This window comes from Mobula hypostoma, chromosome 7 (genome assembly GCF_963921235.1).
Source record: "Mobula hypostoma chromosome 7, sMobHyp1.1, whole genome shotgun sequence".
In the NCBI taxonomy this organism is placed as follows: Eukaryota; Metazoa; Chordata; class Chondrichthyes; order Myliobatiformes; family Myliobatidae; genus Mobula; species Mobula hypostoma.
The window spans coordinates 130,544,704-130,571,703 of record NC_086103.1 but is presented as its reverse complement, the minus strand read 5'-3'; the positions used below and the strand labels follow the sequence as shown (position 1 = coordinate 130,571,703).

General features: G+C 42.8%; 1 protein-coding gene across 2 annotated transcripts in view; it reads right to left on the bottom strand.

The window, feature by feature from the left end:
* The window catches only part of LOC134349532 (interleukin-1 receptor type 1-like), a 68,716-nt gene that overhangs the window by 28,964 nt on the left and 12,752 nt on the right, over positions 1-27,000 (bottom strand). For both annotated transcript variants that reach the window (XM_063054004.1, XM_063054003.1), the window contains exons 2-3: positions 7,722-7,807; positions 1,983-2,247 (exon numbers count right to left, since the gene is read on the bottom strand). In XM_063054004.1, the coding sequence (XP_062910074.1) occupies positions 1,983-2,247; positions 7,722-7,803 (347 nt within the window). In that variant the 5' untranslated portion in view covers positions 7,804-7,807. The remainder of the gene's footprint in view (positions 1-1,982; positions 2,248-7,721; positions 7,808-27,000) is intronic.

The following is a 27,000-nucleotide window of genomic DNA, read 5'->3' as shown; positions in this document are numbered from 1 at the left end:
ACCTTCTTTTTTCTGTCTTCTTCTCCCTTCCTTTCTAGTCCTGATCAAATGTCTCAGCTGGAAACATTGACTGTTTATTCATTTCCATGGATGCTGCTTGACGTGCTGTGTTCCTCCAGTATCTTGTGTATGTTGCTCTGGATTTCCAGCATCTGCAGAATCTCTTGTGATTATGAAAAGACTCCATTTACTTTTCAACAAGAAACCAACAGCAAGAACTGATAAAACCGTAGCCATGATATTTTATATTGGCTGAAGTCCTATGCTTCGAAGTCTCTCCCACCTGAAATGCCCCACTTTTCTGAGGAACTACCCAACGGCTTTAACAGAACAACCACTACAAAGGGGTTATGTCAATGATTTGGACTACAGGATTAATGGATTTGTGGCTAAATTTGCCGATAATACAAAGATAGGTGTGTGGCGCGTGCCCAAGTGGTTAGGGCATTGGACTAGCGATCTGAAGGTTGTGGGTTCAAGCCTTGGCCAGGGCAGCAGTGTGTATCCTTGAGCAAGGCACTTAACCACACAATGCTCCAGTCAACCCAGCTGAGAATGGGTACCAGCAAAAATGCTGGGGTTTAACCTCATGATAGACTGGCGTCCTCTCTGGGGGGGGGGGGGAGTCTCGTACTCTCAGTCGCTTCACGCCACAGAAACCGCCATAAGCACCGGTGACAGACTTTGAAAAAAACACAAAGATAGGCGGAGGACCGGGTAGTGTTGAGGGAACAGAGAGCCTGCAGAGAGACTTAGATAGTTTAGGGGAATGGGCAAAGAAGTGGCAAATGAAATACAATGTTGGATAGTGAATGGTCATGCACTTTAGTAGAAGAAATAAACGGGCAGACTATTATATAGATGGGGAGAGGCTTCAAAATGCAGAGATGCAAAGGGACTTGGGAGTCCTTGTGCAGGATACCCTAAAGGTTAACCTCCAGGTAGAGTCGGTGGTGAAGAAGGCAAATGCAATGTTGGCATTCATTTCTAGAGGTACAGAATATAAGAGCAGTGATGTGATGTTGAGGCTCTGTAAGGCACCCGTGAAACCATACTTACAGTATTGTGTGTAGTTGTGAGCTCCATTTTTTTAGAAAGGATATACTGACATTGGAGAGGGTTCAGAGAAGATTCACGAGAATGATTCCAGGAATGAAAGGGTTACAGTATGAGGAATGTCTGGCAGCTCTTGGGCTGTATTCCCTGGAGTTCCAGAGAATGAGGGGGGATCTCATAGAAACATTCCAAATATTAAAAGGCCTGAACAGATTAAATAAGGCAAAGTTATTTCCCATGGTAGGGGATTCTAGAACAAGAGGGCATGACTTCAGGATTGAAGGACGTCCTTTTAGAACTGAGATGCGGAAAAATTACTTTAGTCAGAGAGTGGTAAATCTGTGGAATTTGTTGCCACAAGTGGCCGTGGAGGCCAAGTATTTGGGTGCATTTAAGGCATGGATAGATAGGTTCTTGATTGGCCAGGGCATCAAAGGGTATGGGGAGAAAGTAGGGGACTGGGAATGACTGAAAGAATTGGATCATCCCATGATTGAATAGTGGAGCAGACTTGATGGGCCAAATGGCCTACTTCTGCTCCTATATCTTATGGTCTTATGGACAGTCTCCAATTGTAATGGACCAATCTCAACCTCTTTTGTGGATTCTCCTATATATTGATGTCAGAAAAACAAAGAATAACTTGACAGTTGACAACGTTGACTTGCAAATAAGCTGATTACTCAATTATTGAACTTGTAGACAACGATCCTTTTTAAATACGAAGTCTAGAACAAACTCAGTAAAAATGAAAAAGTATTATGAACAAAATAATTCTACTAATACAAATGATAAAGTAAATTAAAATTGAAAATTTAATAAAATTATAATGGATTAATAATTCTACTCTTACTCTGTTAGTTTAGAACCGTCCAACATCGCTTGGTCTGGGTATTCTTATGTGAATAATGACTTTGCAACCTTACCACAAAACGCAAATATAGAGATCAGTATCTCCACTTAATACAGGAAGAAGCCAAAGGGAATCATCTTCTGCATGTATCCTCTGTGTCTTGTTTGTTGTTATTACTTCTGATGTTCTGTTGCGGTACCACATAACACTGAAATTCTTAGCTGCAATCTGGAAACTTTCAGGACTTAAGTATTCCAAAAGAGGGCATTTCAAAGTTAGTGCTTCCCTTTCCAGAACATAGTGGCGGTGGAAATCAATCCCTTCGTCTTGGCATGATTCTAGAAACAAAAAAACAAAGGAAGCACAGGATCTGTACAATAATAATCACAAGAGATTCTGCAGATTCTGGAAATCCAGAGCAACACACATAAAACGCTGAAGGAACTTAAAAGGTCAAGCAGCATCTATGGAAGAGTAAATAGTCGACAATTTGAGCCAAGACCCTTCATCACGACTGGAAAGGAAGTGGGAAGATGCTAGAATAAAACAGTGGAGAGAGTGAAAGGAGAACAAACTAGAAGGTGATAGGTGATGCCAGGTGGACAGGAAAGGTAAGGTCTGGAGAGGAAGGAATCTGATAGGAGAGTGAACCATGAGAGAATGAGGAGGTGCTGGAGGGGATAGGCAGATGAGGCAAGGAGGTAAGAGGCCAGAGTGGGGAATAGAAACAAGGGGGGGGGGGTAAAAAAGAGAAAAAAATTACCAGAAGTTGAAATCAATGTTCATGCCATCAGGTTGGAGGCTACCTAGAAGGAATATGAGGTGCTGCTCCTTTACCCAAAGAATGGCCTCATTGTGGCAGAAGAGGAGGCCATGGACCAACATGTCAGAGTGGGACTGGGCATAGGAATCCAAATGGTTGGCTTCCGGGAAGTCCCACTTGTGGCGGATGGAGCGGTGGTACTCAACTAAGCAGCCCCCCAATTTACATTGGGTCTCATCAATATAGACAAGTCCGCATCTCTCGTCAGCAATTTGAGACAAAAAGATCCAGAGCAGGTAGAGAAACAAAGAAGTGGAGGAGGGTTGTTGACTGGAGAAGTGGTCGTCAGTGCAGGGTGGGAACTCTTGCCAAAGAAATGGGCCCGGAGGAAGAGGCGACAGAAGAAGAGCTCGGTGTTGTGGTGGATGTGGAATTCACTAAGGCTCAGGGACAAAGGTAAGGCCCTTGCTGAGGACTGAACTTTCTACCTCAGAGAGGGGAAGGTGGAAGGGAAAGGTGAACTGGTGAAGTGGTGAATTCTGTGTACAATAATAATTTGTATGAAATTAAAAACAAAGCAGAAATATATATCCTGGGACACCCAATCTAATTAATATGGCCCAGATTTTGTAGTTAACAAAGATGACATTTTTTGACCTTGAGGGGCCCAATTACATTGCCACTTTACGAAACATCCAGGCCAATTTCTTAATGAAAATCATGGCCATCTAAACTTCAATCTATTATGTTAAATCATTTTAAGTTCATCCAATAAAACATATCAAAAAGAAGCCAACACAGCTTTGAAGGCTTTACAATACAATTCCTGCATCCTGTTGCCTCACACATACATTATCCCTTTGGTCATTAAGGCAATACATTCTTTCTTAGGCTGTCCTTTTGCTCCTGATTACAGTTATAGAATATGTTGTAATTCACTTTAATCCTGTGTGGCAAGGATATTCCATGATCCCCTACTGCCCTACTGATTTCCTTCTTTCTTAAATACTAAAATTATGATAAGACAAACAAAAGTCACCACAAGGAATAATAACACTGACTGCATATAATGTTGTTTGTCTATTTATTGATTTATTTATTTGGCATGTGCCTGCGTGCGAGTCTGTGCGTGCATGCGTCCATGATGATGTCTTTTTCATGGCTTTTTACAAGGCGCAGAGCGAGAGAGAGAGAGAGAGAGAGAGAGACTGTGGCGGGCCACTCCTCACAGAGACATTTTTGCAGTATTTTTCCCTTTATTTTACGAGGTCGAGTTGCGATCTTGACACTCAACCTGGCACAGATGGAAAGTGTACTCGGGAGTGGACCCGACTAGTTTCGAACCCGAGAACCTCCGCTCCCGGGTCCCACGCCGATATCATTGCGCCACCAGCCAGCCCATAATTTACTTATTAAATACTTTGAAATCTTTTTTCAAAAAAGATCTTATTTAAATATATGTCAAAAATTTGAATGACAGCATTGATGGCTTTGTGGCCAAGTTTGCAGATGATACAATGATAGGTGGAGGGGCAGGTAGTGTTGAGGAAGCAGGGGTTCTGCAGAGGGACTCAGACAGACTGGTGGAATGAGCAAAGATCTGGCAGATGAAATATAGTGTGGGAGGTGTATGGTCATGCACTTCACTAATAGAAATAAAGGTGTAGGCTATTTTCTAAAAACGGAGAAAATTCAGAAATCAGAGGTGCAAAGGGACTTGGGAGTCCCTGTGCAGGATTACCTAAAAGATAACTTACAGGCTGAGTCAATGCCAAGGAAGGCACGTGCAATGTTAACATACATTTCAAGAGGTCTAGAATATCAGAATAGGGATGCGATGCTGAGGCAACATAAGGCAACGGTCAGACTGCACTTGGAGTATTGTGAGCAGTTTTGGGTCCTTCATCTAAGAAAAGCTATGCTGGCATTGGAGAGGGTCCAGAGTAGGTTCTTGAGAATGATTACGGGAATGAAAGGGTTAATGTATGAGGCGTAGTTGATGGCTCTGGGCCTGTACTCACTGGAGTTTAGAAGAATGAGGGGGATCTCATTGAAACCAATCAAATATTGAAAAGCCTAGATAGAGTGGATGTGGAGAGGATATTTCCTATAGTGGGTGAGTCGAGGACCAGATGGCACAGCCTCAGAATCAAGGGGCGTCCATTTCGAAGAGGTGAGAAGGGTGGTGAATCTGGAATTCGTTGCCACAGGCGGCTGTGGCTGCCAATTTACTGAATAATCTTAAAGCAGAAGTTGATAAGTACTTGGTTAATTGGGGGCGTCAAAAGTTAAGGGCAGAAGAATGGGTTGAGAGGGAAAATAAATCAGCCATGATGGAATGGCACAGCAAACTCAATGGGCCGAGTGGCCTAATTCTGCTCCTATGTATTATGGTCTCTCGAGCAAAGATAAGATACAAATGCTAATATGTTTCTCTGGTCCCATTTTATATGATTTTGTTTGAATGATTTCAATTTTGTTAATATTTTGTCAAACTATTTTTACACTCAATACTGTAGTAAAAATGAATGAGCATCCATCATTAAGGACCCTCACAATCCAAGGCATGCCCTCTAATTATTACTACCATCAGAAAGGAGATATACTCTAGATATTTTAGGAATAGCTTTTTCCCCGTTATCAGATTTCTGAACAATCCATGAACACTACCTCACCACTCCTCTTTCACACTATTTATTTTATTCTTATTGTAATTTATAGTAACAACAAATTTCATGACATACATCACTGATAATAAAATTGATTCTGATTCTGAAAAGTTATAGATGAGTTAATTAAGTGATGCACGTTGGTCAGGACTCTAAACATTCTCTACACTTTTTCAATTGAATATTTTTACTATCACATGTAATCAGAAAGTATCAAGCATGAGAATAATTGACTTAAAGGCTTTCTGGATTAGCACTTAGTTTAACCATTTGTAACACTGATGCATGGAGATTAGTGTGGCACAGTCGACGCCCTGTAGCTCATGATGTGCTTTCTTATATAAACCTACTTTACGATCAATCCAACCATTCTCTCTTACACAACACATAACCCTTTGCTTTTTTTTTACAATCATGTGCCTATCCAATAGTCTCTTAAATATTCCTTCTATATTAGCCAGCAACTCCAGCAGAGCATTTCAGACACCTTCCATGCTGTGTAAAAAAACCTATTTCTGACATTTCCCCAAACTTTCCTCCATTCACCTTAAAATAATGTCCTATGGTCAGTGCTGCCCTGGTAAAAACGTGCTCACTGTTCAATCTGTCTATGTCTTTCAGAATCTCACACATCTCTAGCAAGTCACCTCTCATTCTCCTTAGCTCCAAAGAGAAAAACCCTACTTCATTCGACTATTCCTCATAAGACATGCTCTCTAATCCAGGTAGCATCCTGATAAATCTCTTCTAAGCCATCACTAAAAATTCTAAATCCTCCCTATAATGAGGCAACCAGAAATGAACAAAATACACCTTCATAACCACTATATCAATTTGCTCTGCAACTTTGAGGGATTCATGGACTTAGACGCCAAGATCTCTCTGTTTTTCCATACTATCAAAATCTGCCATTAACCTTGTACTACATCTTCCACTTGGATCTTTCAAAGTGAGTCACTTCTCCATCTGCCATTCTCCATCCTGCCTATCTCCAGTTGTAACCTATGATAACCTTCTACGCGATCCACAACTCCCAACCTTCATTCCATCTGCAATCTTACTAACCTTCCCTTCCACGTCCTCACTGGGATAAACCTATCCAGAAGCCCATGCAAATGTTCCCTGAACAACTGTCACATTATTGCTGTGCATTTCCTTAAGAACATCTCTTCCCAATTTATGCACCCAAAGTTTATGACTAATACATCATAATTATCCCACTCGAATACAATACTTTCCTCTATGTCTGCTTCTATGCTTATCCATGACTGTGCTAAAGGTCAGCAAGTTATAGTCACTGTTCCAAAATGCTCACCCACTGACAGATCTGTCACTGGACAGGTTCATTGCCAAGTACTGTACTTGATCTAGTATAGTCTCTTCTCTAATTGGCCTGTCCACGTACTATGTCAGGAATCCTTGCAGGACATGCCTAATTAGTTCAGCCACATGCAAACCTTTTGCAGTAAGGTGGTGCCTATCAATACTAGGGAAGTTGAAGTCACCTATGACAATAACCCTGTTATTTTTGCACCTTTCTAAAAATCTGCCTACTAATATTTTCTTCTGTGTCCTGATTGCTGCTGGGTGGCCTATACAATATTCTCAACAGAATGATTGCTCCCCTGCTGTTCCTCTCACTCAGGGACTTGAGCTATATATATACATTTTCGTGTGACTGTGTGTTTACTTGCTATCTTATATGTACCTTGTGTTTTACTTGGTTTGATATTGTTTTACACCTTGGCCCAGTGGAACGCTATTTCATTTGGCTGATTTCATGAGCGTTCATGTATGGTTGAACATAAAGATCTGTAATATATATATATATAGATTGCTCCTATCGATCGAAACCACATGCATTTCAGTGCCTGTATTTGTTCTTTGTTTAATTAAGAACTAAGAACACAAATAGCAAGAAATTTTTCCATTCTGCATCACTTTGTATTTCCTTGCTTTATTAGATGCAGTGCATACTTGGTTTGTATCACAAGGTGAGATTGTAAAAGTGGTCATACCACATAAAAGAACCTGCTGATGATACAAGCCATAATAATTTTTGATCTGTATTTACCTTTACAATTTAATGAACGCTACACACCTGACCAACCATAGTTTAAGAAATCAACCAATGAATGTTGAAGTAGAATTTATTTTTTAAAAACACAACCTGCAAAACAAGTTTCCAATCACAATACACAAGGCTGCAGGCATTTGATACACCATAAGTCATTGAGTTCTTAGTTCCTATCACCCAAACATTTAATTAAAATAGAGAAGAGTTTAGAACTTGATTTTTCTGTGTTTAGAAATTTCATTACTCCAGAAAATCAAGTTTATTTACATAACATATTATCTTTTACAACATGATTCCATTTACCTAGAGTTGAATTGAATTGTAGAGGGAAAGCCAACGTAAATGGGAGAAATGCAAAGAGAAGCACAGGAACTGAAGCAGTCATTTTCCTGTAATACAGAAAATTTAGAAACCAGTTATTAGAAAATATTCATAAAAATTCTCATATTCTTCAACTCTCTACAGTTCCTAATGAGAAGTTCAATTGACTAATGATGATAAAAACCAGAAAAAAAGGGGGGAAAATCTAATATAGCAGTTTCTACATTCCCCTGCACAAAATCTTGCTACATCCCAAAGTTTCCATTCAACTGAACAGGGGCTTCTTTTGTCACATTTACACATAATCAAGCAAAGTCTGAGCAGTTTCAAACAGAATCTGATGCATTAGTTAAAATCAATTGTAGAAGTCAGAACTGCTTAAAATTTATCATTCTCCCAGAGTGATTTAATGCTAAAGATACTGTATAAAATGCAGGTTGACAGGATGTAAAAGTGAAACAATTTCTTCATAATTATTTGTAAAGAATGTAAGAATTGCATGCCACTGGTTAAATTAGCAATGGAATTAGGTGGTGATTAGTCTTCTTCAACCAATCAACCACCACCCCCCATCTCCCATGTGATATATGAACACACTTGTACACTGTGGTGTTTGTGGTAAGGTTCAGTGGAGAGAACCAGCTACACCAAAAGGTAGGCGAAGGTCAGGGCAGTGACAGACTTGGAGGGAAACTTGCAAGTGTTAGTATTCCTATTCCCATTGGACTAGTCTAGGTAAGTGGCTGTAATACACACGTCAGCCATAAACTGCTGATTGTGGAGGAAGTGATTTTTTTTTGGACATGAGTGGGTATCAGTCAAGTAGGATGTTTTTAAGTCTCAAGTGTTGTGATAGCTGCACTCTTCCAGACAAGGGGAGAAGAATGAGTCACACTCCACACTTAACTTATAATCTGTAAATATGGAAAGATTTTGGGAGTTGAAGAAGTGAGATTATTCACAACACTGTTGTTGCGTGAATGAAGTCACTGGAGAAAAGTACTGGTAGGTATGAAACAGCCTCTTTATTCGATAAAGCAAATTACAGCAGGCACCATATTGAGACGCTTTCAGTGGAAAGGTCTTGCTGGCCCATGCTACTTGATATTTTATGTACTGGACATCAATGGACAATTCCATATTTACAATGCATCCACAATGTTTTCTTTGGAAGTACTCACAAATTTCACAACTCCTGATTCGCACCGACACCACAGACATCTAAATGAATGTTAATCAGGTTCGTCTGGTCTGTGATTTAAGGCTTTTAGGAACCTATGGTTCAGTGCTGCATTTTAAATTAAATCTAAAACCTAGATTCAGATTTGAAGATTGGTGGCTGAAGTCATTTGCTAGATGTTCTAAACCCAAAAGTCACTCTAATGCACAAATGCCCTCATTTGACACTTTCATAAGACAGTGTCTGTGGGTATTCCAATTAAGTTTCTGATCAATAGAAATCTCCCTCAATAAAACGTTGACTATCATGAGCAGTCAGTTTGACTCTCTCTAGTTGGGTTTAGTCACTGTTTGGGACTGTTGTGACCCAAACATCGCTTGCAATTTATCAGCCCATGTGGTATCTGATTCTTACTCCACACAAGCACTTGCTTTGGAGTTGAGAATAGAATTGAACAGTACGCAATCATCAAAGAACAGCCTCTTTTCTGACACAGTGGGAAGTAGTTAATCTTCAGAAACCATCCTGAAGAATTCCTGCAGCAATATTCTGGGACTGAGATAATTAACCAACAACAACCACTACCATCCTCATTGGTGTGGGGTATGGCTTCGCAATTGGAAAACATTCCGCTGGATTTCCATTTACATCAGATTTTCCAAACTTCAATTTTGCCCGAAGTGTTTTACTCAGCCAAATGCTACCTTTATACAGTAGATCTGACAAACTCCAAATCTTAGATTAATGAGCATATTTGATGTGTAAATGCCATCCAATACCCCTCCTCTCTTTCCTCCAGCTTCCTCACTATACTGTACTGCCTAAAACAACTGTATCCTGGAGCATTATGTTGCCAATCCTGTCCCTCCCTTTGCCATGTTTCCACTATGGCCATAGTATCCTATTCCTGCATATCTATCCATGTCCTGAATTCATCTGTCATATCTGTCAGGCCGCTTTATTGAAATAAATGCAATTTAATCCAGTAGACTTTCCTTGTCTCTGCTGTTTGTTCAATATGCTGTTGCTGACTTCTGCATCACTTTCCAGCCCCTCATTTACCATCCCATTCCCCAAACTCTCCACCAATCTAGTTTAATAACCCCGCCAATAGCACAAGCAAATCTGCCTGCCAAGATACTGGCCCTTTCCAGTTCAGGGCGATCAGTCCCTGGTTCTCTAGTCAGATAAAAAGGATGCTTGACCTTATAGTCAACCTCGTTATGATCTTGTACCTTATTGTCTCCTTACACTGCACTTTCTTTGTAGCTGGTGCACGTTATTCTGCACTCGGTTATTGTCTTATTGCACTGTGTAATGAATTGATCTGTATAAACAGTATGCAAGACAAGCCTTTCATTGTACCTTGGCAAATGTGACAGTAATATAACAATTCCATCTCCCTTTTGTATAGGTCACTTCTGCTCCAAAAGAGATCCCAATGGCCCAAAACTTTAAATCCCTGTCCCCTGCTACAACTTTTTTGTCCTCACATCATGTTCCAGCTTAAGTCACTCTTGAGGAGAAAAGAGTGTTAGCGAATAAACGTACTCACCATTTCTGACAACAGTATAAACAATGCAAAAAATCACTCACTATTCCTTCTCCATCCTAATCATTAAGCATTCTACACGAAGCACGATTTTAACTGCCAGGAGAGGCAGAGATGGTAGTCGTGGATGAGAGCTGGATCTGAGATGGTAGTCGTGGATCAGAGCTAGATCTGAGATGTCTCTTTTAGGCACCCAGCACCTCTCAGGTCTGAATCCTTCCCAGTTCACAAAATATTGCCAAACCCCTTGAACAGTATGCGTCCAAAACTCTATTCATCGTGAAGCCCTGTTCCCCCTCAATGAACCTGGGTAGCAACGGGGCTGAAGGTGGCGGGGCTAAGGTGCTAGTGCAGACAGGTTTTAACTTAGAGATGTGGATGGTGGGATTGAGTTTTAGGGAGCTTCAAGGTGTTAGCCACGAGATTTACTTTTCTCAGCATTTCAAAGGGTCCAGTGAACTTGGGATTCCACTCGGAGAGCCAAATCATGAGTGGACAGCCAGACCTGATGCTCAAGCTGTAAAGCATGCCCCTAGCTTCTCTTTTGCTTCGCCTTTGTGTCAGCTTTCTAAGTAGAGCAGCAAAATTTCTCTTGCCCTAATCCATCTTTGTTTGCAGCATGGGATGAGATCTTTGGCTGCAGGGACCACAACCTCAGCCTCTTGTTCCAGAAAGAGAGATGTAGGATAAACACATTGGCACTCGAATAGTGACATCCTGAGTGCCGAGTGCCCACATCAAATGGTCACACCACTTATCCTGTCTTTCCAAGGTTAGGCATCTTAGGGTACGTTCCCAATCTTGGTTGGTCCACTCCATCTGGCCTTTGGACTGCCTTTGGCTTGCTGTTGCCCCTGTAAGTTTACAGAACACCCTCCAGAAATGTGATGTGAATTGTGGACCATGATCTGAAACAATGTCCACTGGGAATCTGTGGATCCTGGAGTCCTTGTCCAGGATAATCTCAGCCGTCACCACCACAGACGGTAATTCCTTCAAGAAATTAACTTGCAGGCTTTCGAAAACTGATCGACAGCTACCACGGTGACCGACTTCCCCTTGGATGGTGGGAGTCCTGTGACAAACTCCATGGAGATGTGTGCCCAAGGTCTTTCAGGAACAAGTAGGGAGTGGAGGACCCCTTGACGTTGGATATATGGTTCCTTGTTCCAGGTGCACACCTCGCATGCCTGCATGTACTGCCGAACCTCTTTCATCATTCTGGGCCACCAATACCTCCTCTTTAAAACTCGAGGGTCCTGGCAATCCCTGGGTGTGCAGTCATTCTCAACAAATGTCCCCATTGATGTACCTAGGACCAGATGGAACTTGGGACAAACAGCCTACCCAGAGAACCATTCCTAGGAATCTCCCCTTGCACTGTAGGTCAGGATGAATTCAAAGTGGTTAAAGAACAAAGCCCACCTGGCCTGCCTGGAATTCAGCCTCTTGGTCTCCTGAACATAAGCCAAGTTCTTGTGGTTAGTCCAAACCAAAAAAATAGCTCTTGGCCCCTCTCGAGAGTGATGCCATTCCTCCAAGGCTAACAACTGCAAGAAGCTCCCAAATCCCGATGCCATACTTCCTCTCTGCCAGGGGTATCCGCATGGAGAAGAGTGCACATGGGTGAAGTTTCCCATCCGAAGATGGCCATTAGGACAAGACGGCACCCACTCCGATGTCTGGTGTGTCTACTTCCATGATGAAGGGGTCTGGGATGGGGAAAAACCAAAATGGAAGCTGTTGTGAAAGTCTGCTTAGGTCTTGCAAAAGAAGCCTCTGCTTCAATTGTCCAAACAAAAGGGCCCATGGATTTCTTAGTTAGTGCCATCGGTGGAACTGCCACTGAGCTGAAGTTCCTGATGAACTTCTGATAGAAGTTAGAAAACCCCAGCAATCGCTGGACTTGCTTGATACTGGATAGTGGTTCTGCCTGTGTCTTGGTAGGCTCCATCTTGAGATTGCCATTGGAGACTATGAAACCCAAAAACGAAATAGTTGTCACATGAAACTCTATCTTCTCCAATCTGACATAAAGTCCATGGTCTAGAAGCCTCTTTAAAATGCCCCTAGGTGAGCGATGTGCTCCTCCATGGACTTCAAGAAGATTAGGATATCATCCAGGTATACAAGACATACTTATAGATGGTATCCTGGAGCATGTCATTTATAAAGGCCTGGAACACAGCTTAAGCATTCGCAAGGCCAAAGGGCACAACCATGTACTGAATGCAGTCTTCCACTCATTGCATTCCCTAATACAGACCAGACTGTATACACTCCGTAGGTCTAGTTTTGTGAATACCCTTGCTCCTTGGAGAATTTGCCATACTCATGAGTGGAAGGGGATAGCAATTCTTGGCTGTTGTGCAGCTTAATCCCCTATAATCAATGCACAACCACAGGCTCCCATCTTTCTTTTGTACGAAGAAGAATCCTGCACCAGAGGATGAGGTGGTGGGTCAAATAAAGCCTGTGGCAAGAGCTTCCTTTATATGCTCCTCTATTGCACTTCTCTCTGGGCCTGAGAGCTCGTACAATTGACCCCGCAAGGGAAAAGTACCAGGCAGCAGGTCTACAGCACAGCTGTAGGAGCAGGGCAATGGAAAAGTTGAGGCCTTTCACTTGCTGAAGACTTCTTCCAAATCCTTGTAAATGGAAGGGATTTTGACCGGGCTGGGTGTTGCTATCTCCTCCAGACCCTCCTTCAAGGATAACTCCTTAACTTTATTAGGTGACGGGGTGAATCAACAGTTCTCTTCCTACGGTCACTAAGTTCCTTTGTAGAAACAGTGGCAAATTCAGAGTCCGAATCCCCATCTGATTCCTCAAGCAATGGCAGTGAGGCATTACAGAGGACTCTTGTCCTCCATGGGAATAGCTTCATAGAGTCTTTCCTTTCCTTGAGACCTGGTGACTGGACTCTTTAAGCTTTGCAGCAAGTTTCCCAGACTGCTCAGGTATCTCCTTGGATCTCTCCTGAATTACAGATTTCTTCTCTCTAATTCCTGTGGGATCCCGACTAGATTGTGCTGGGTCTCTGACAATAACTAGACCAAGCAATGATTTTCCCCTCCCTCCAGTCTACGGATGGGTTATGCTGACATAGCCAAGGGTACCTGAGGATCAGGAGTTGAGTACAGAGTTAATAATGTAGAAACCAATGTCTTCCACTTGATCTCCATCCTCATCTGCAAAACCACAGTCTGTTGCTGAACCTGCCAGACCCTTGTGGGCAGCCATCCAAGACAGTTGCAGGCATGGGCTGGCTCAACTCTCACAGTGGTATGTGGAACCGATGGGCAGTTCCTATATCCAGAAAATTAGCCACTGCCCCAGAGCCCACAAAACCCTTCACCTCTGAAGTTGGGGAATGGAACCGCAATCTGTAGGAACCGGACTCAGATTCGCTCTCTTCAACCTCCTGAAATGGTCCTACTTTTGCTCTGTCAGACGATTATCAAGACGGATGGACTGGTCAATCAGAACCTCTAAGTTCTCTGCTGACTCCCCCAAGGTAAGGGCATCCTTCAGTTCATCCAGGAGTCCATGGCAGTATAGCGTGGCCAAGGCCTCTCCATTCCAAACACTCTCCGGGTCCAATGTCTGGAACTTGACTACGTAGTCCGCCGCTGACCATCTCTCCTCCCACCCCAATCAAATGTTCATCAGGCAGTCTGAGACTCAGCTGGCTCTGGCGGGGTGATGAAACACCTTTCTCATGGTGGCCTTGAAATCCTCCGAATCTGAGCAAATCTCTGACCTATGTTGCTCAGGACACGGTACTCCCAGAAGGCCACCTGACCATGCTCCAAAGGGAACTGGGACAGCTGGAGTTCAAATACTAACAAACATTGGACAAGGAAGCCACAGCGAGAACACTGGTCACCGTTGAACCTCTCCAGGTTTGGAAGATGGACTGGCTCCATGGAGTGACCAACAGCCTCACCTGAGTGACTTTAGATTCTTCCCTGCAATAGTTGGCAAATGATGACCTGGAGCTCTTGTATCTCCAGGCTCTGTCTGGAAGTCTCGCTATGGCCGGCTGCAGCTGATGAAGGCTCTAATATCCCACTGGTTCCATGTTGGCTTAATCGTACTGTGATGAGAGTCCTTGACGAGGATGGTTTGGACCCAAATGCTGGGGTATCCAAAGCAAGATTCAAGACATGGTATCAAACTGGATCTGAGCACAAGAGAAACTCTAGATGGTATCACTAGTAGGTTTATGATTGAGCACCAAACCACAGATCAGGTGTTCCTTAAGTGTTCGATTCTTGGTGCTCAAAACATGATTACTAATTAACAGGACCATCCTGTACCTTAAAAGGGCCACATCAGCTATCTGTACTTCCAGGCATCTAAATCCCACAAGCTGGCGCGGTTGAAGGCATCTAGTAACATGTGGTGTAGAACTGCCACTCAAAGCACATTTATATAGATGGTTATGGGTTGAAGTACCTCTCCTGGACTTGAAGCACAGGCTAGTGATATCACTAGTCCCTATGATGCTGCAGCAATTAAGTTTTCATTGTAACTGTTCATACATATACTCCTGCTTATGATTATAAACCAAGAACTTGGAAATCAGCAACGTCCTTTTGGGTATTACTCTGTCAAATTGGACAATGTAGCCTTAGGATGGGGTTCATGTCAATGAGGAGTACAAGCAACCTACTTAGCAGTCATGACTGTTTCTCACATCATGCTGGATCAAACTTTAAATGTTCAGTGTCCACGCTGAGTGAATACATTACTGACGATGAACAGGGCTTCTCAAATGACAACTGCTCAGTGATCCTAGTGGTCCATTCTTCTTGAGGCTCTAATATCATCATCCAATGAGCAAGTCCAGCAAATCCAGCCACACTGTTGTCAGCGGACATGGAAGATTATGATGATTATAACTATGCAAAAACAGTAACATGCCAAGTAGATGCAAAGTACCATAAAGAAATGCCTTAATTGAACCCAGTTCTGATTCTGTACATTAATTGCTCCTTAGCTATTGAGGGAAGAATTTGCATGGCTGGTTGAGCTGTTGTCACAGAAAATGAAGTGATGGCCTTAGGAATTATGACTCCTGGTACCTCTACACAACAGGCAGAACTGAAAGTTTTGATTGAAGCCTGTAAGCTAGCCAAAGTGAGATCAGTTAATATCTAAACAGATTCTCAATATGCTTTCAGAGCTGTTCATGATTTTGGAAATTTATGGAGACAAAGAGAATTTCAGACAGCCATGACAAACTCCAATTAAGCATGGCGAACTAGTTCAAGAACTTATGGAAGTCATACAACTACCATCAGAAGTTGTGGTATCAAAATACAGGTGTCCCCCGCTTTTCGAACATTCGCTTTACGAAACCTCACTGTTACGAAAGACCTACATTAGTAACCTGTTTTCACTAACAGAAGGTGATTTCACTGTTACGAGAAAAGCAGCGCGTGAAAAAAAATCAGCGCATGATAAAAGGCAGCGCGCACCCCCAGCAGCTGCTCTCCCCTGGATTCGGACCTGCAATCTCGCCGGCATTGCTTAAACACATGCTTGTGAGCAGCCGTTTGCAAGATGAGTTCTAAGGTATCGGAAAAGCCTGAAAGAGCTCGTAAGGGTGTTACACTTAGCATAAAACTAGACATAATTAAGCGTTTTGGTCGTGGTGAACGAAGTAAGGACTAAGTGAGTTTGGCTTGTGGAAGCTGACGAAGATGATGTTGAAGAGGTTTTGGCATCCCATGACCAAGAACTGATAGATGAAGAGCTGATGCAATTGGAAGAGGAAAGGATAACAATCAAAACCGAATGAGTAATGATAAAGTACGACTTTAATTTTGAAAGGGTATGTAGGTTCAGGGGATATTTGCAGGATGGTTTGAGTGCTTACAAAGAACTGTATGATAGAAAAAACGCGCAAGGCTCAGCAGTCAAGCAAGCCTTCCATATCAGCCACAGCAGATGAAGAACCTCGACCTTCGACATCAAGGCGGGCAGACATAGAAGAAGATGAGCTGCCTGCTCTAATGGAAACAGACAACGATGAGATGATACCCCAGTGTCCCACCACCCCAACCCCGAGGCAGCAGACAGATACTGATTCACAGAGAATGCAGTGGTAGCCGGGAGACACACAGCACATCTTTAAGAAAAAAGCCGAAATAAACATGCTAATTAATTACATCCCAGGCGGCACCTAATCAATTAGCTTGTTTATTTCAGCTTTTTTCTTAAAGATGTGCTGTGTGTCTCCCGGCTACCACTGGACCCCTGCATGCTTCGCGGCAATGTATCGAGTCGCTGCCCGGAGGGTGGGGGCCACTGCACCACCCAAACTCCGACGACCCAGCCTAACACACCATCATCAGTGTGCTCGATGCTGTCCCAATTCCGGTAAGTAATACTACACTGCACATACATTATTTCGACTTCATATCGGCTGTGTATTTTTACGTGTTATTTGGTATGATTTGGCAGCTTCATAGCTTAAAGGTTACTGGAGCGCGCTTGCGCCATGATTTTGCCGAAGGCGCTTGCGTGAGATTTTCGTTACAGAGAACAGTTCAGGCAATGATTGTGGAGAAGTATTTCTACTTTATATAAGCTGTGAATTTATCATATCATTCCTGCTTTTACTATATGTTACTGTTATTTTAGGTTTTATGTGTTACTTGGCATGATTTGGTAGGTTATTTTTGGGTCTGCGAACGTTCACAAGATTTTCCCATATAGATAAATGGTAATTGCTTCTAGCTTTACGACATTCCAGCTTACGAACCGTTTCATAGGAACGCTCTACCTTTGGATGGCGGGGGAAACCTATATAAAGGTCACTCTAAAATAATCACAATGGAAAGCCTGGAAATGCATTTGCAAACAAAACTGTAAAAAGGGCAGTGATAAAAGGAATAAAGAAAATCAAAGAAACAGAAGAAAACACAATAATTGAAACTATGGAAACCAAGTTAAACACTGTGTCACAGCAGAACATGTAGGGTATTCAAGAAATGCAAGATTGTGCTCAAATGAAGAAAAGTGGTACTGGATGGAGGTTGGTGGGTTGTTAAACGACGATGGAGCATGGAGATATGGCACTAATCATAGACCGGTAGCCCCAGCTGAGTTGCTTCATTATCTGGCACAGCAGATACACACCTTAGGACATATTGAAGTGCAAAAGATAGTTGCCAGATTCTCCCAATTGTGGTGGAATCCAAAGTTCAGGATGCAAGCTCGACAAACAGTTGAGAGGTGCATGACACACTCGAAAACTAACCCCGGATCAATAGAGAAGCTACATCAACAAAGTACTCCTGCCTCGTCTGGTCCAGTTTTACATCTACAAGTGGACTACATTACTTTAGCAAAGTGCCAAAGATATTCAGATGTCTTAGTAATAGTGGACAAATTTTCAAGATCCACCTACAGCTCCTACACATCCTCTCTCACTACCATTCGGGTACACCTACCCCTACGCCTCCTCCCTCACTACCATTCAAGGCCCCAAACAGTCCTTCCAAGTGAGGCAACACTCCATCTGTAAGTCTGTTGGGGTCAGATACTGTGTCCGGTGCTCCCGGTGTAGCCTCCTGTATATCAATGAGACCCAGCGTAGATTGGGAAACCGATTCACCGAGCACCTATGCTCCATCTGCCAGAAAAAGTGGGATCACCCAGTGGCCACACATCTTAATTGCACCTCCCATTCTGATTCCAGTATGTCTATCCATGGCTTCCTCCACTGTCATGATGAGGCCATACTTAGGTTGGAGGAACAACACCTTATATTCCATCTGGGTAGACTTCAACCTGATTGCACGAACATCAATTTCTCAAACTTCCGGTAGTGCTCCCTCCCTCTCCTTCACCATTCCCATCCCTTTTTCCCTCTTACCTTATCTCCTTGCCTGCCCATCGCCTCCCTCTTGTGCTCCTTCCCCCTTTTCTTTCTTCCATGGGTTTCTGTCCTCTTCTATCAGACTCCACCTTCCCCAGCCCTGTATCTCTTCTACCAATCAACATCCCAGCCCTTTACTTCATCCCTCCCCCTTCAGGTTTCACCTATAACTTTGTGTTTCTCTCTCCCCTCCCACCACCTCTTAAACCTACTCCTCAGCTTTTTTCCTCCAGTCCTGCCGAAGGGTCTCAGCCCGAAATGTCAACTGTACTCTTTTCTATAGATGCTGCCTGGCCTGCTGAGTTCCTCTAGCGTTTTGTGTGTGTTGCTTGGATTTCCAGCATCTGCAGATTTTCTCTTGTTTGTGATTTTTCAGAGATGCTATCTTTTTGTCTTCGCCCTCTTTGATTTTCATTGGTTTGCTTCTTAGCTCTTCACTTGGTCTTGCTTAGTATTTGTATGTGTGCTAAAAACTTCAAAATAAACGATCATTAAGAATTAGACTCCTCACCATTCTTGACCCCAAAAAGAACCCCAAGGATCAGAAAAATAACAGAGATCCTACACCCTATACTCTACATACCTTAGCTGAGGGAAACATCCTCCTTCTACCTCCTTGTTGAGACCTCTAAGAACAGTGCAAATTTTAGCAAGGTTACTCACCATTCATCTAGAGAATAGAGACTTAACCTACTCAATCTGTCGTCCTATTACCGACACACCATCCCAGGAAACTCGGTGTGGCTATAGCCTTCAGAAAGATAAAGACTATGGTACGGATGTGCACTAAATTATCGTATTCTTCAAAGTTGTGGCTTACAATGTGTTTCCACCACACGCAAAACCTTAAGCCATATTGAACCGTTGAAACAGTGTAATGAAACTATTAAACACTTTTCAATGTGTGTGAGATAATGATGCTATCTAAGTTAAGAAGATAAAGAAGCCACCAAGTAGAATACCTCTTGCACAGTATCTTAGAAAAGGCAATACCACAGTTGATGGTAAAAGATCACACTGAAAAACTGCATTTGTACAGCACATTTAATAATGGAAAAAAATCTCAGTATCTGCATTACAACGGACATGTATAATCTTTAATCAGTAATAAGTAAGGAAACAGCTTTATTACTAACTAATGACTATTCTCCTAGCTTAGTCTTCAAAACAAAATGTTATCCTCCTTGCTACCAGAAGAAAGAACTTGGACACAGTTCAATTTTCAATTAACAGAACTATAACATAAAATAGGGTACTATAGTTTTCAACGGATTTGAAAGAATCAGTCAATTATTAACACAACAATAGCTGGATAGTTGCAAGAATTTACTCTCGTACTTTCATAAAATTTGATATACCGAAGCATTCATCACACTCAGTCTTACAGGACTCTAAACAATAAATCACTAAAATTTGAAAATATTCTCATTTTTACCATTGATTTGCAAGGAATTCAAGTCTGTGGAGGGTATGACTCTGAATTTTGTTCTAATTGGTAGTGAAAAGATTAAAAATAGACCAGACACAAGCTTGGTAACAAATTCTGTGGTAACAGGGCAAGATCATAAAAACAAATTACTTCTTTTGCACCTCTTCATTTCCATTCTGCTTTCCAGTCACTATACAAGCTTTCAAAAATGTAGGTCATTTGTAATATCAGTTAAGCAATGGAACATAGGAATACAAGTAGGTCATTTGGCTCCTTGAACCTGTTTCCCCCCCCCCCCGCCTGGCTGATCTGTAACCATACAAGTTCAAGTTTAGTTGGCGTTTAACTATACACTTGCATACAACTAAGCAAAACAGTATTCCTCCAGGCCAAGGTACAAAACAAAGGTTAAAAGGTTCAAGCATTTATTTATTGTCCAAGTATATAACTCTGAAATTCATCAGTTCCAAGGGCAGCCACAAAACCAAGAAAGAAAAGAAATGCACGATCATCAATTCCCAAATCCCACCTCCCTGAAAAAAAATACAAACAAAAATGGAACAGGCACATCAAACTCAATTCCCTCCTTCCTTCCACACAAAAAAAACAACAAAACGGATCAAGCACATTGGCCCCCAAATCCCCCTGCCAAAAAAACCGAGAAGATCCTGAAATACACAGAATATAAAAACTAAAAGATTGAAAAAGAAGATTCTGTAGTCCAAAGTCCACATCCAAAATGCAGAAAAAAACGTGGGCAACACTCTCCAGGTGCAGCAGCAGGCCCTCCTCTCTACAGTATAGAGAAACTGATCAAAAGGCAAGCAGCCGGCGCCCACCCTCTGCACTCGCTTCGACGTCTCAATATCCCTCACCACTTTAATTGGCAAACAATGGGAGATTTAATTGGTGAAATGGAGTCAAACATCAGCTTGCACCCCCACCCCCCCCCCCACCAGCAGCCTGCCCACTGCAAGGTTCTGGCACACTGCCTCTGCCTCCCAGAATTCTCTCAGAAACTGCACAGCGCTAAGGCACCCTAACCATCTCCAAACAGCAAAACACAGGCTCCAACAGTTCCAGAATCACATCAAGATGAGAAATAAAGGTAAAAGACATAAAAGAAGTGAAAAAGATGGTTTCATGATCTATCCAGAAGATGTCAACCAAGGGAGTGATTTATGCAGGCACCATCTTGACCAGGTCTCTATTTTTCATAACACAGTACATACAATCACACACAGCACATAATTAGTCACAACAGCACATACAGTCACAAAATAATATTAGCAGAAATCGCTAAGTACCATGGCCTGAAGATTGAGAGAGCATAAGATGTTCTCCTGGAGCCAGTTTTCTGCCACAACAAGTATGCAGCAGTTTCTCATCTCACACTCACTCAGCCATAGACATGGGAAGCCCAGCCGAGCAAATACTGGAGAGCAGCACCTAAGGGACAGCAAGCCTGCAGGGGGTAACCCCCAACCCAGCATGGATTCTAGCACACCTGCAATGCACTGTTCTCTCCCACTCTACCTCAAGCACTTCCTCTCCTGGATGGGTGTAACAGGTGACTCTATGACACGAGAAGCTGGTTAGCAAAATAACCGAGGCCACGCATCTCCCCCAGTCTGTGGTCTCACCAATGAGCCAGACCTGCAGTATTCTATATTATCAACTTCAGGATCTTGCAATCACAAAACTGCCTTTATCTGCCCTATTTCATAGCACAGTTCCTTAGCTTAACAAAAATCTAACAATAAGACATACAAAATTAATGACTGTATAAGCATAAATAGCTTTGTAGAGCTGTTCCAAAAGTCTATCATCCTTCGTGTGCAGAGATGTTTCTTAATCTATTCCTGAAGGACAAGACTCTTGTTTTTATGTTATGGCTTATCATCCAGATGCTCTATCCAGCAGAAATAGATCTTCCCATTTGCTTTAAATTCTTCTAAATACAGTGGATTCTGGCTAACTGGAACATATCAGGACCAGTACATCCTGGACCAATTAAGCGGCTGCTCCAATTAGCCAACGTTTCATGGAAATAGTTAAAAAGGTATAAAAAGACAAGGTACCATTTATTTCAGTAACAAATTATGTATTTAAATGAAATGCAGAACAAATTAGAACATTATCAATATTACAATAGTATTGTAAAACTGTGCATTGGTTCCTAATATTTATCGACAGAGGAATTAATTTAGTGTACGATGCCATGTGACTGTAAATGAACACCATCAGTGCGGACACCTAGTGTAGATAATGGACTGCCTTCACACAATGCTTTCGAAAATTGCATCTTCCAAATCTTCATTTTCATTGTAACACTGAAGATAATTGTTGACACCTTCAAATCCTTTGTAGCTCCTAACTTGTCGAAGTAGTGAAATAATTTCATTTTCACTCCCAGCCATTTCTGGCATCTCCAAGTCTGAATGCTTGAAATGGCAGTGAGTAAAACAGTTCAGAATTATCTTACTGCTTATATCTAACCAACTATCAGTGATAAAAATCATTGTTTTTTGAACATAATCACACACAACTGATATTACTTAAAACTGCTCTAAGCATGGTGTAGTTTCTATTTGCCACACAAGTGCACGTGACTGACACTAGCTAGAAACTGTTCAACAACAGACTCCTGTCCCAATTAAGTGGCATAGTGTCCCAAATAAACAAAGGGAATCCCAGCTATTTTCTCAATTAGTTTTTGTTCTTTGAGTTGTCCCAAATAAGTAGCTGTCCTGATTAAATGATGGCCCAATTAACTGGAATTGACTGTTTCTTAAAAAAACTGAATCCATACTCAACCTACCAAGTTCTGGAGAGCAAAACTTGAATTTGCATATTAATTCATCATAAATTTAAATACTTCATGTTAAGATTAAATCAAATTTCCAAAATAAAAAATATCATAAATTAGAAATAACATTTGTAAGTTCTGAATCATTGTCAATATTAGTTTCTGTAAATGTTACAATTCTGATAACACATTCCACACTCTTCTTAGTACCAAGATTTGATACTAAATTTAGTACATTGATTTTGATATCCTTGTACCTTTATTTAAATGCACTATTTTTACAGTGCTTGTAATTTATTGTTTGCTTTCATATAGAATATCAGAACAGAAGTAGGTTGTCCAACCTCAAAACTAATTCTGTCATTCAGTGAAACTGTGTCTGAACCAGTTCTAAAGACTCACCCCACATTCGTTAGTAACTTTGGTTGATGGATTTCTGTCAGTCTTAGACTTAACATTAACAAACATCTAACATAAATACACTCATAAAATGAGTTCTAAATGTCCAAATTTATGAGTAGCCTATTAGAGGGCTGAAAAAATATGTTGATAATTGGGGTGGGGGACAGCTTGAATTACATACCACATTTCAAGTTTCAGCAGCTAGATTGGAAGCAAAGCTTTTTGTGTGATCAATAGATGAACTGACCAATAAAACAAAAATTAAATTTGAAAACTAAAAATGTTGAGGTGTAAAGTGGAAAATTTATATTGCACTAATAATTTGCATTTAATTGCACTTATAAAACTTTATCTGTTGTAAAGTCAATGACAGGATTGTTTTGACATAGACTGAAATGACAATTCAGTCTTCTGGATGGTTGAATCTAAAACTAATTTCAAACAAATCATAAGTAATAATCCTATACTGCTGCTTAGTCACCAAATGAATTCTAAGGCATTATAAATTCCAGCATCTGTGCCATTTAAACATGGCTAGATATGTGTGTGTCTCGTTATTATGTGAATGACATAAACAATTTTTCACTTAAGTGGCCACCAGCATTGATTTGGTTTGCCATTATAGCCCTCCACCTATGAACATTGTGCAACTACTATCAAACACCATCATCATACCTACACACTTCTGTTTTCTGCAAGACAAAGCAAAATTCTGGACCGAACAATCGTGTACTTACAGCTCATGTTTCCAAATCAATGGATCTCCATTGGAGGAATCTGAAATGGAGCCACTTCTGCAAATGTGGTTACTCACAGCTTTCCTGTTAAATAACTACCACATTATGCAATTATGCAGACTAAGCACGAGAACTCCTCCAGCATATCTGATCTCCCTTAGTTTATTACCTATATGGTTTTTTTCCTAACATGGACACAGTTACTGATTCACATTCAGTGAGCTAAATTTTATAATGTTTCCTTTATCAAGCTTGCATGATGTATAGGTTTTTGAGCCAAAACAAACATGGACTTCCTTTCCCCCCGCACTGAGTTTTCTCATTCTCCAAAGATCAATTTTAAACAGATTGCATCATAGACAATGTACACTCTATCCTCGTTATATGCGTCTTCAGACTATGCGGATTCAGAGTTATGTGAGGAACCTATTTCTACCAACGTCTTGTTATATGCGTCCAAAACGCACAGATATGTGAGCAGCACTGCCTTCCCGCCAATACAAGTCACGTGCGCACACCTCACAGTCTCACTGTTGGGACGAGAAGCACTGCTTTCCCGCCATTACAAGTCAGGCGCGCGAGCCTCACAATTTCACTCCCGCCACTCTCACATTGGTTTTGGCAAGGTGTGGATGCGCGATCTTAAACTTTTGTCGGTTTTAGCTACGGTGCAGTGATTTTGTGCTTGAAATATTTAACTATGCCTCCTAAGCGTCCGATGACATGTCCTGCGCCATCAGCCGAGCGGCAGAGAACCACTTTAACACTTGAAAGAAAGTTGGAAATTATAAACAGCGTGGCATCAGCTGAAAGTAACACAGCTCTGGGACGCTACTGCTGGGAACAGAATCTTGCCTTTAAAGTTCTTTTGTTGCATGACAATGCACCAGCACGTCCTAAACATTTGGACAGCATTCATCCTAACATAACAGTGTGTTTCCCACCGCCTAACACAACATCACTGATTCAACCACTCGACTGGTGTGATCCACATTCAAGGCGTACATACTTTTTTTTACGGCGAACTATCTCTCAGATGCTGCAAGCAACAGACGATTTTGAAAATCCTGCGAGTTTACCAACGGTGAGGGAATGGTGGAAGTCGGAACACTTGGCACAAATGGCGATGGACACAGACCCAAGTTTAGAATGGAGTCAGCATTTCAGTCGTTCCCTGCCGTCAACCCTTCTTCCCTACATGAAAATTTATGCTGAGAAACAAAATGCTGCCAAGCAAACAATCCTCACCACTTTATGCAAATAGCAGTAATCTTCTGCTGCCAGCAGTTCTAAGAGTTCTGTGAGTCTTCCTTCACCCCTTGTTGTGCTTGATAGTAAACTGACGACCACAACCATCCACCTTATCCGTGTAAAGCTGCCCAACACCACAACAACCACTCATCTCCCGGAGTGAACACATCTGCCACTGTTGGTGACGCCGCTGCAGACCGCCCTGCAAATTCCTGGGAAACGCCAAGGCCCAGCCACTGCCAATCGCTACGGCGGCTGGCTATCAGGACAGCCTCCTGTACGTTTGGGACAAGCAGTCGAGACGCCGCTTTTTGGTCGACACCGGAGCGGAGATCAGTGTCTTACCTCCAACGAGTTACGACACCCGCAACAGAGAACCGGGACCCACCCCGAGGGCCGCAAATGGCAGCACAATACGAACCTACAGCACCCGCACGGTGCAGCTACAGTTCAGCTCCAGCCGGTTCACGTGGGACTTCACACTGGCCGCCGTGGCCCAACCACTGCTGGGGGCAGATTTTCTACGAGCCCACAGCCTGCTGGTCGACTTGCAAGGGAAGCGATTAGTCCACGCCAAGACTTTTCAAACGTTCTCCCTGGGTGAAGCACAGTCGCCAGCCCCACACCTGGACTCCATCACGCTGTCCGATGACGAATTCACCAGGGTCCTGGTGGATTTCCCATCAGTACTGACACCGCAGTTCACGGCAGCCATGCCCAGACATGGAGTACAGCACCACATCCCGACCCAGGGACCACCCCTCCACGCCTGTGCTTGAAGACTTCCCCCGGACAAGCTCCGACTGGCGAAGGAGGAGTTCAAGAAGATGGAGGAATTAGGGATCATACGACGGTCCGACAGCCCATGGGCCTCCCCCATTCACATGGTGCCCAAGGCAACGGGGGGCTGGAGACCATGCGGTGACTACCGCAGACTGAACGAGGCTACAACGCCAGACCGCTACCCTGTGCCACACATTCAAGACTTCGCAGCAAACCTACACGGCGCAAGGATCTTTTCCAAGGTAGACCTCGTCCGGGGATACCATCAAATCCCTGTACATCCGGACGACATCCCCAAAACAGCACTTATCACCCTGTTCGGACTTTTCGAATTCCTCCGAATGCCGTTTGGTCTAAAGAACGCCCCACAGACTTTCCAGCGGCTAATGGACGCGGTGGGACGCGACCTGGACTTTGCATTCATCTATTTGGACGACATCCTCATAGCCAGCAGTAGTCGGCAGGAGCATCTGTCCCACCTCCGCCAGCTCTACTCCCGCCTGAGTGAATTCAGCCTTACAATCAATCCAGCCAAATGCCAGTTCGGACTCGACACCATCGACTTCCTGGGCCACAGGATTACTAAAGACGGGGCAACCCCGCTGCCCGCCAAGGTAGACGCGGTCCACCACTTCCCCCGACCCAACACAATCAAAGGCTTGCAGGAATTCGTGGGTATGGTGAATTTCTACCACCGTTTCCTCCCCTCAGCAGCCCGAACCATGAGCCCCTTGTTCACTCTAATGTCGGGTAAGGGCAAGGACATTACCTGGAACGAAGAGGCCACAACCGCTTTCGTTAAAACCAAAGAACCCTTGGCAAACGCCGCGATGCTAGTGCACCCCAGAACGGACGTTCCTACTGCCCTCACGGTGGACGCATCCAACACAGCAGTCGGAGGAGTGCTGGAACAACTCATCGAGGGTCGCTGGCAACCCCTGGCGTTCTTCAGCAAACGCCTACGACTACCCGAACTCAAATACAGTGCTTTCGACCGGGAGCTATTGGCACTATACCTGGCAATCCGGCATTTCAGGTACTTCTTAGAAGGTAGGCCCTTCACCGTGTTCACAGACCACAAACCGCTTACCTTTGCGTTCACTAAGGTGTCCGACCCCTGGTCATCCCGCCAGCAGCGACATCTGTCCTACATCTCCGAGTACACGACGGACATCCGGCATGTCTCTGGAAAGAACAATGTCGTGGCAGACGCACTTTCCAGAC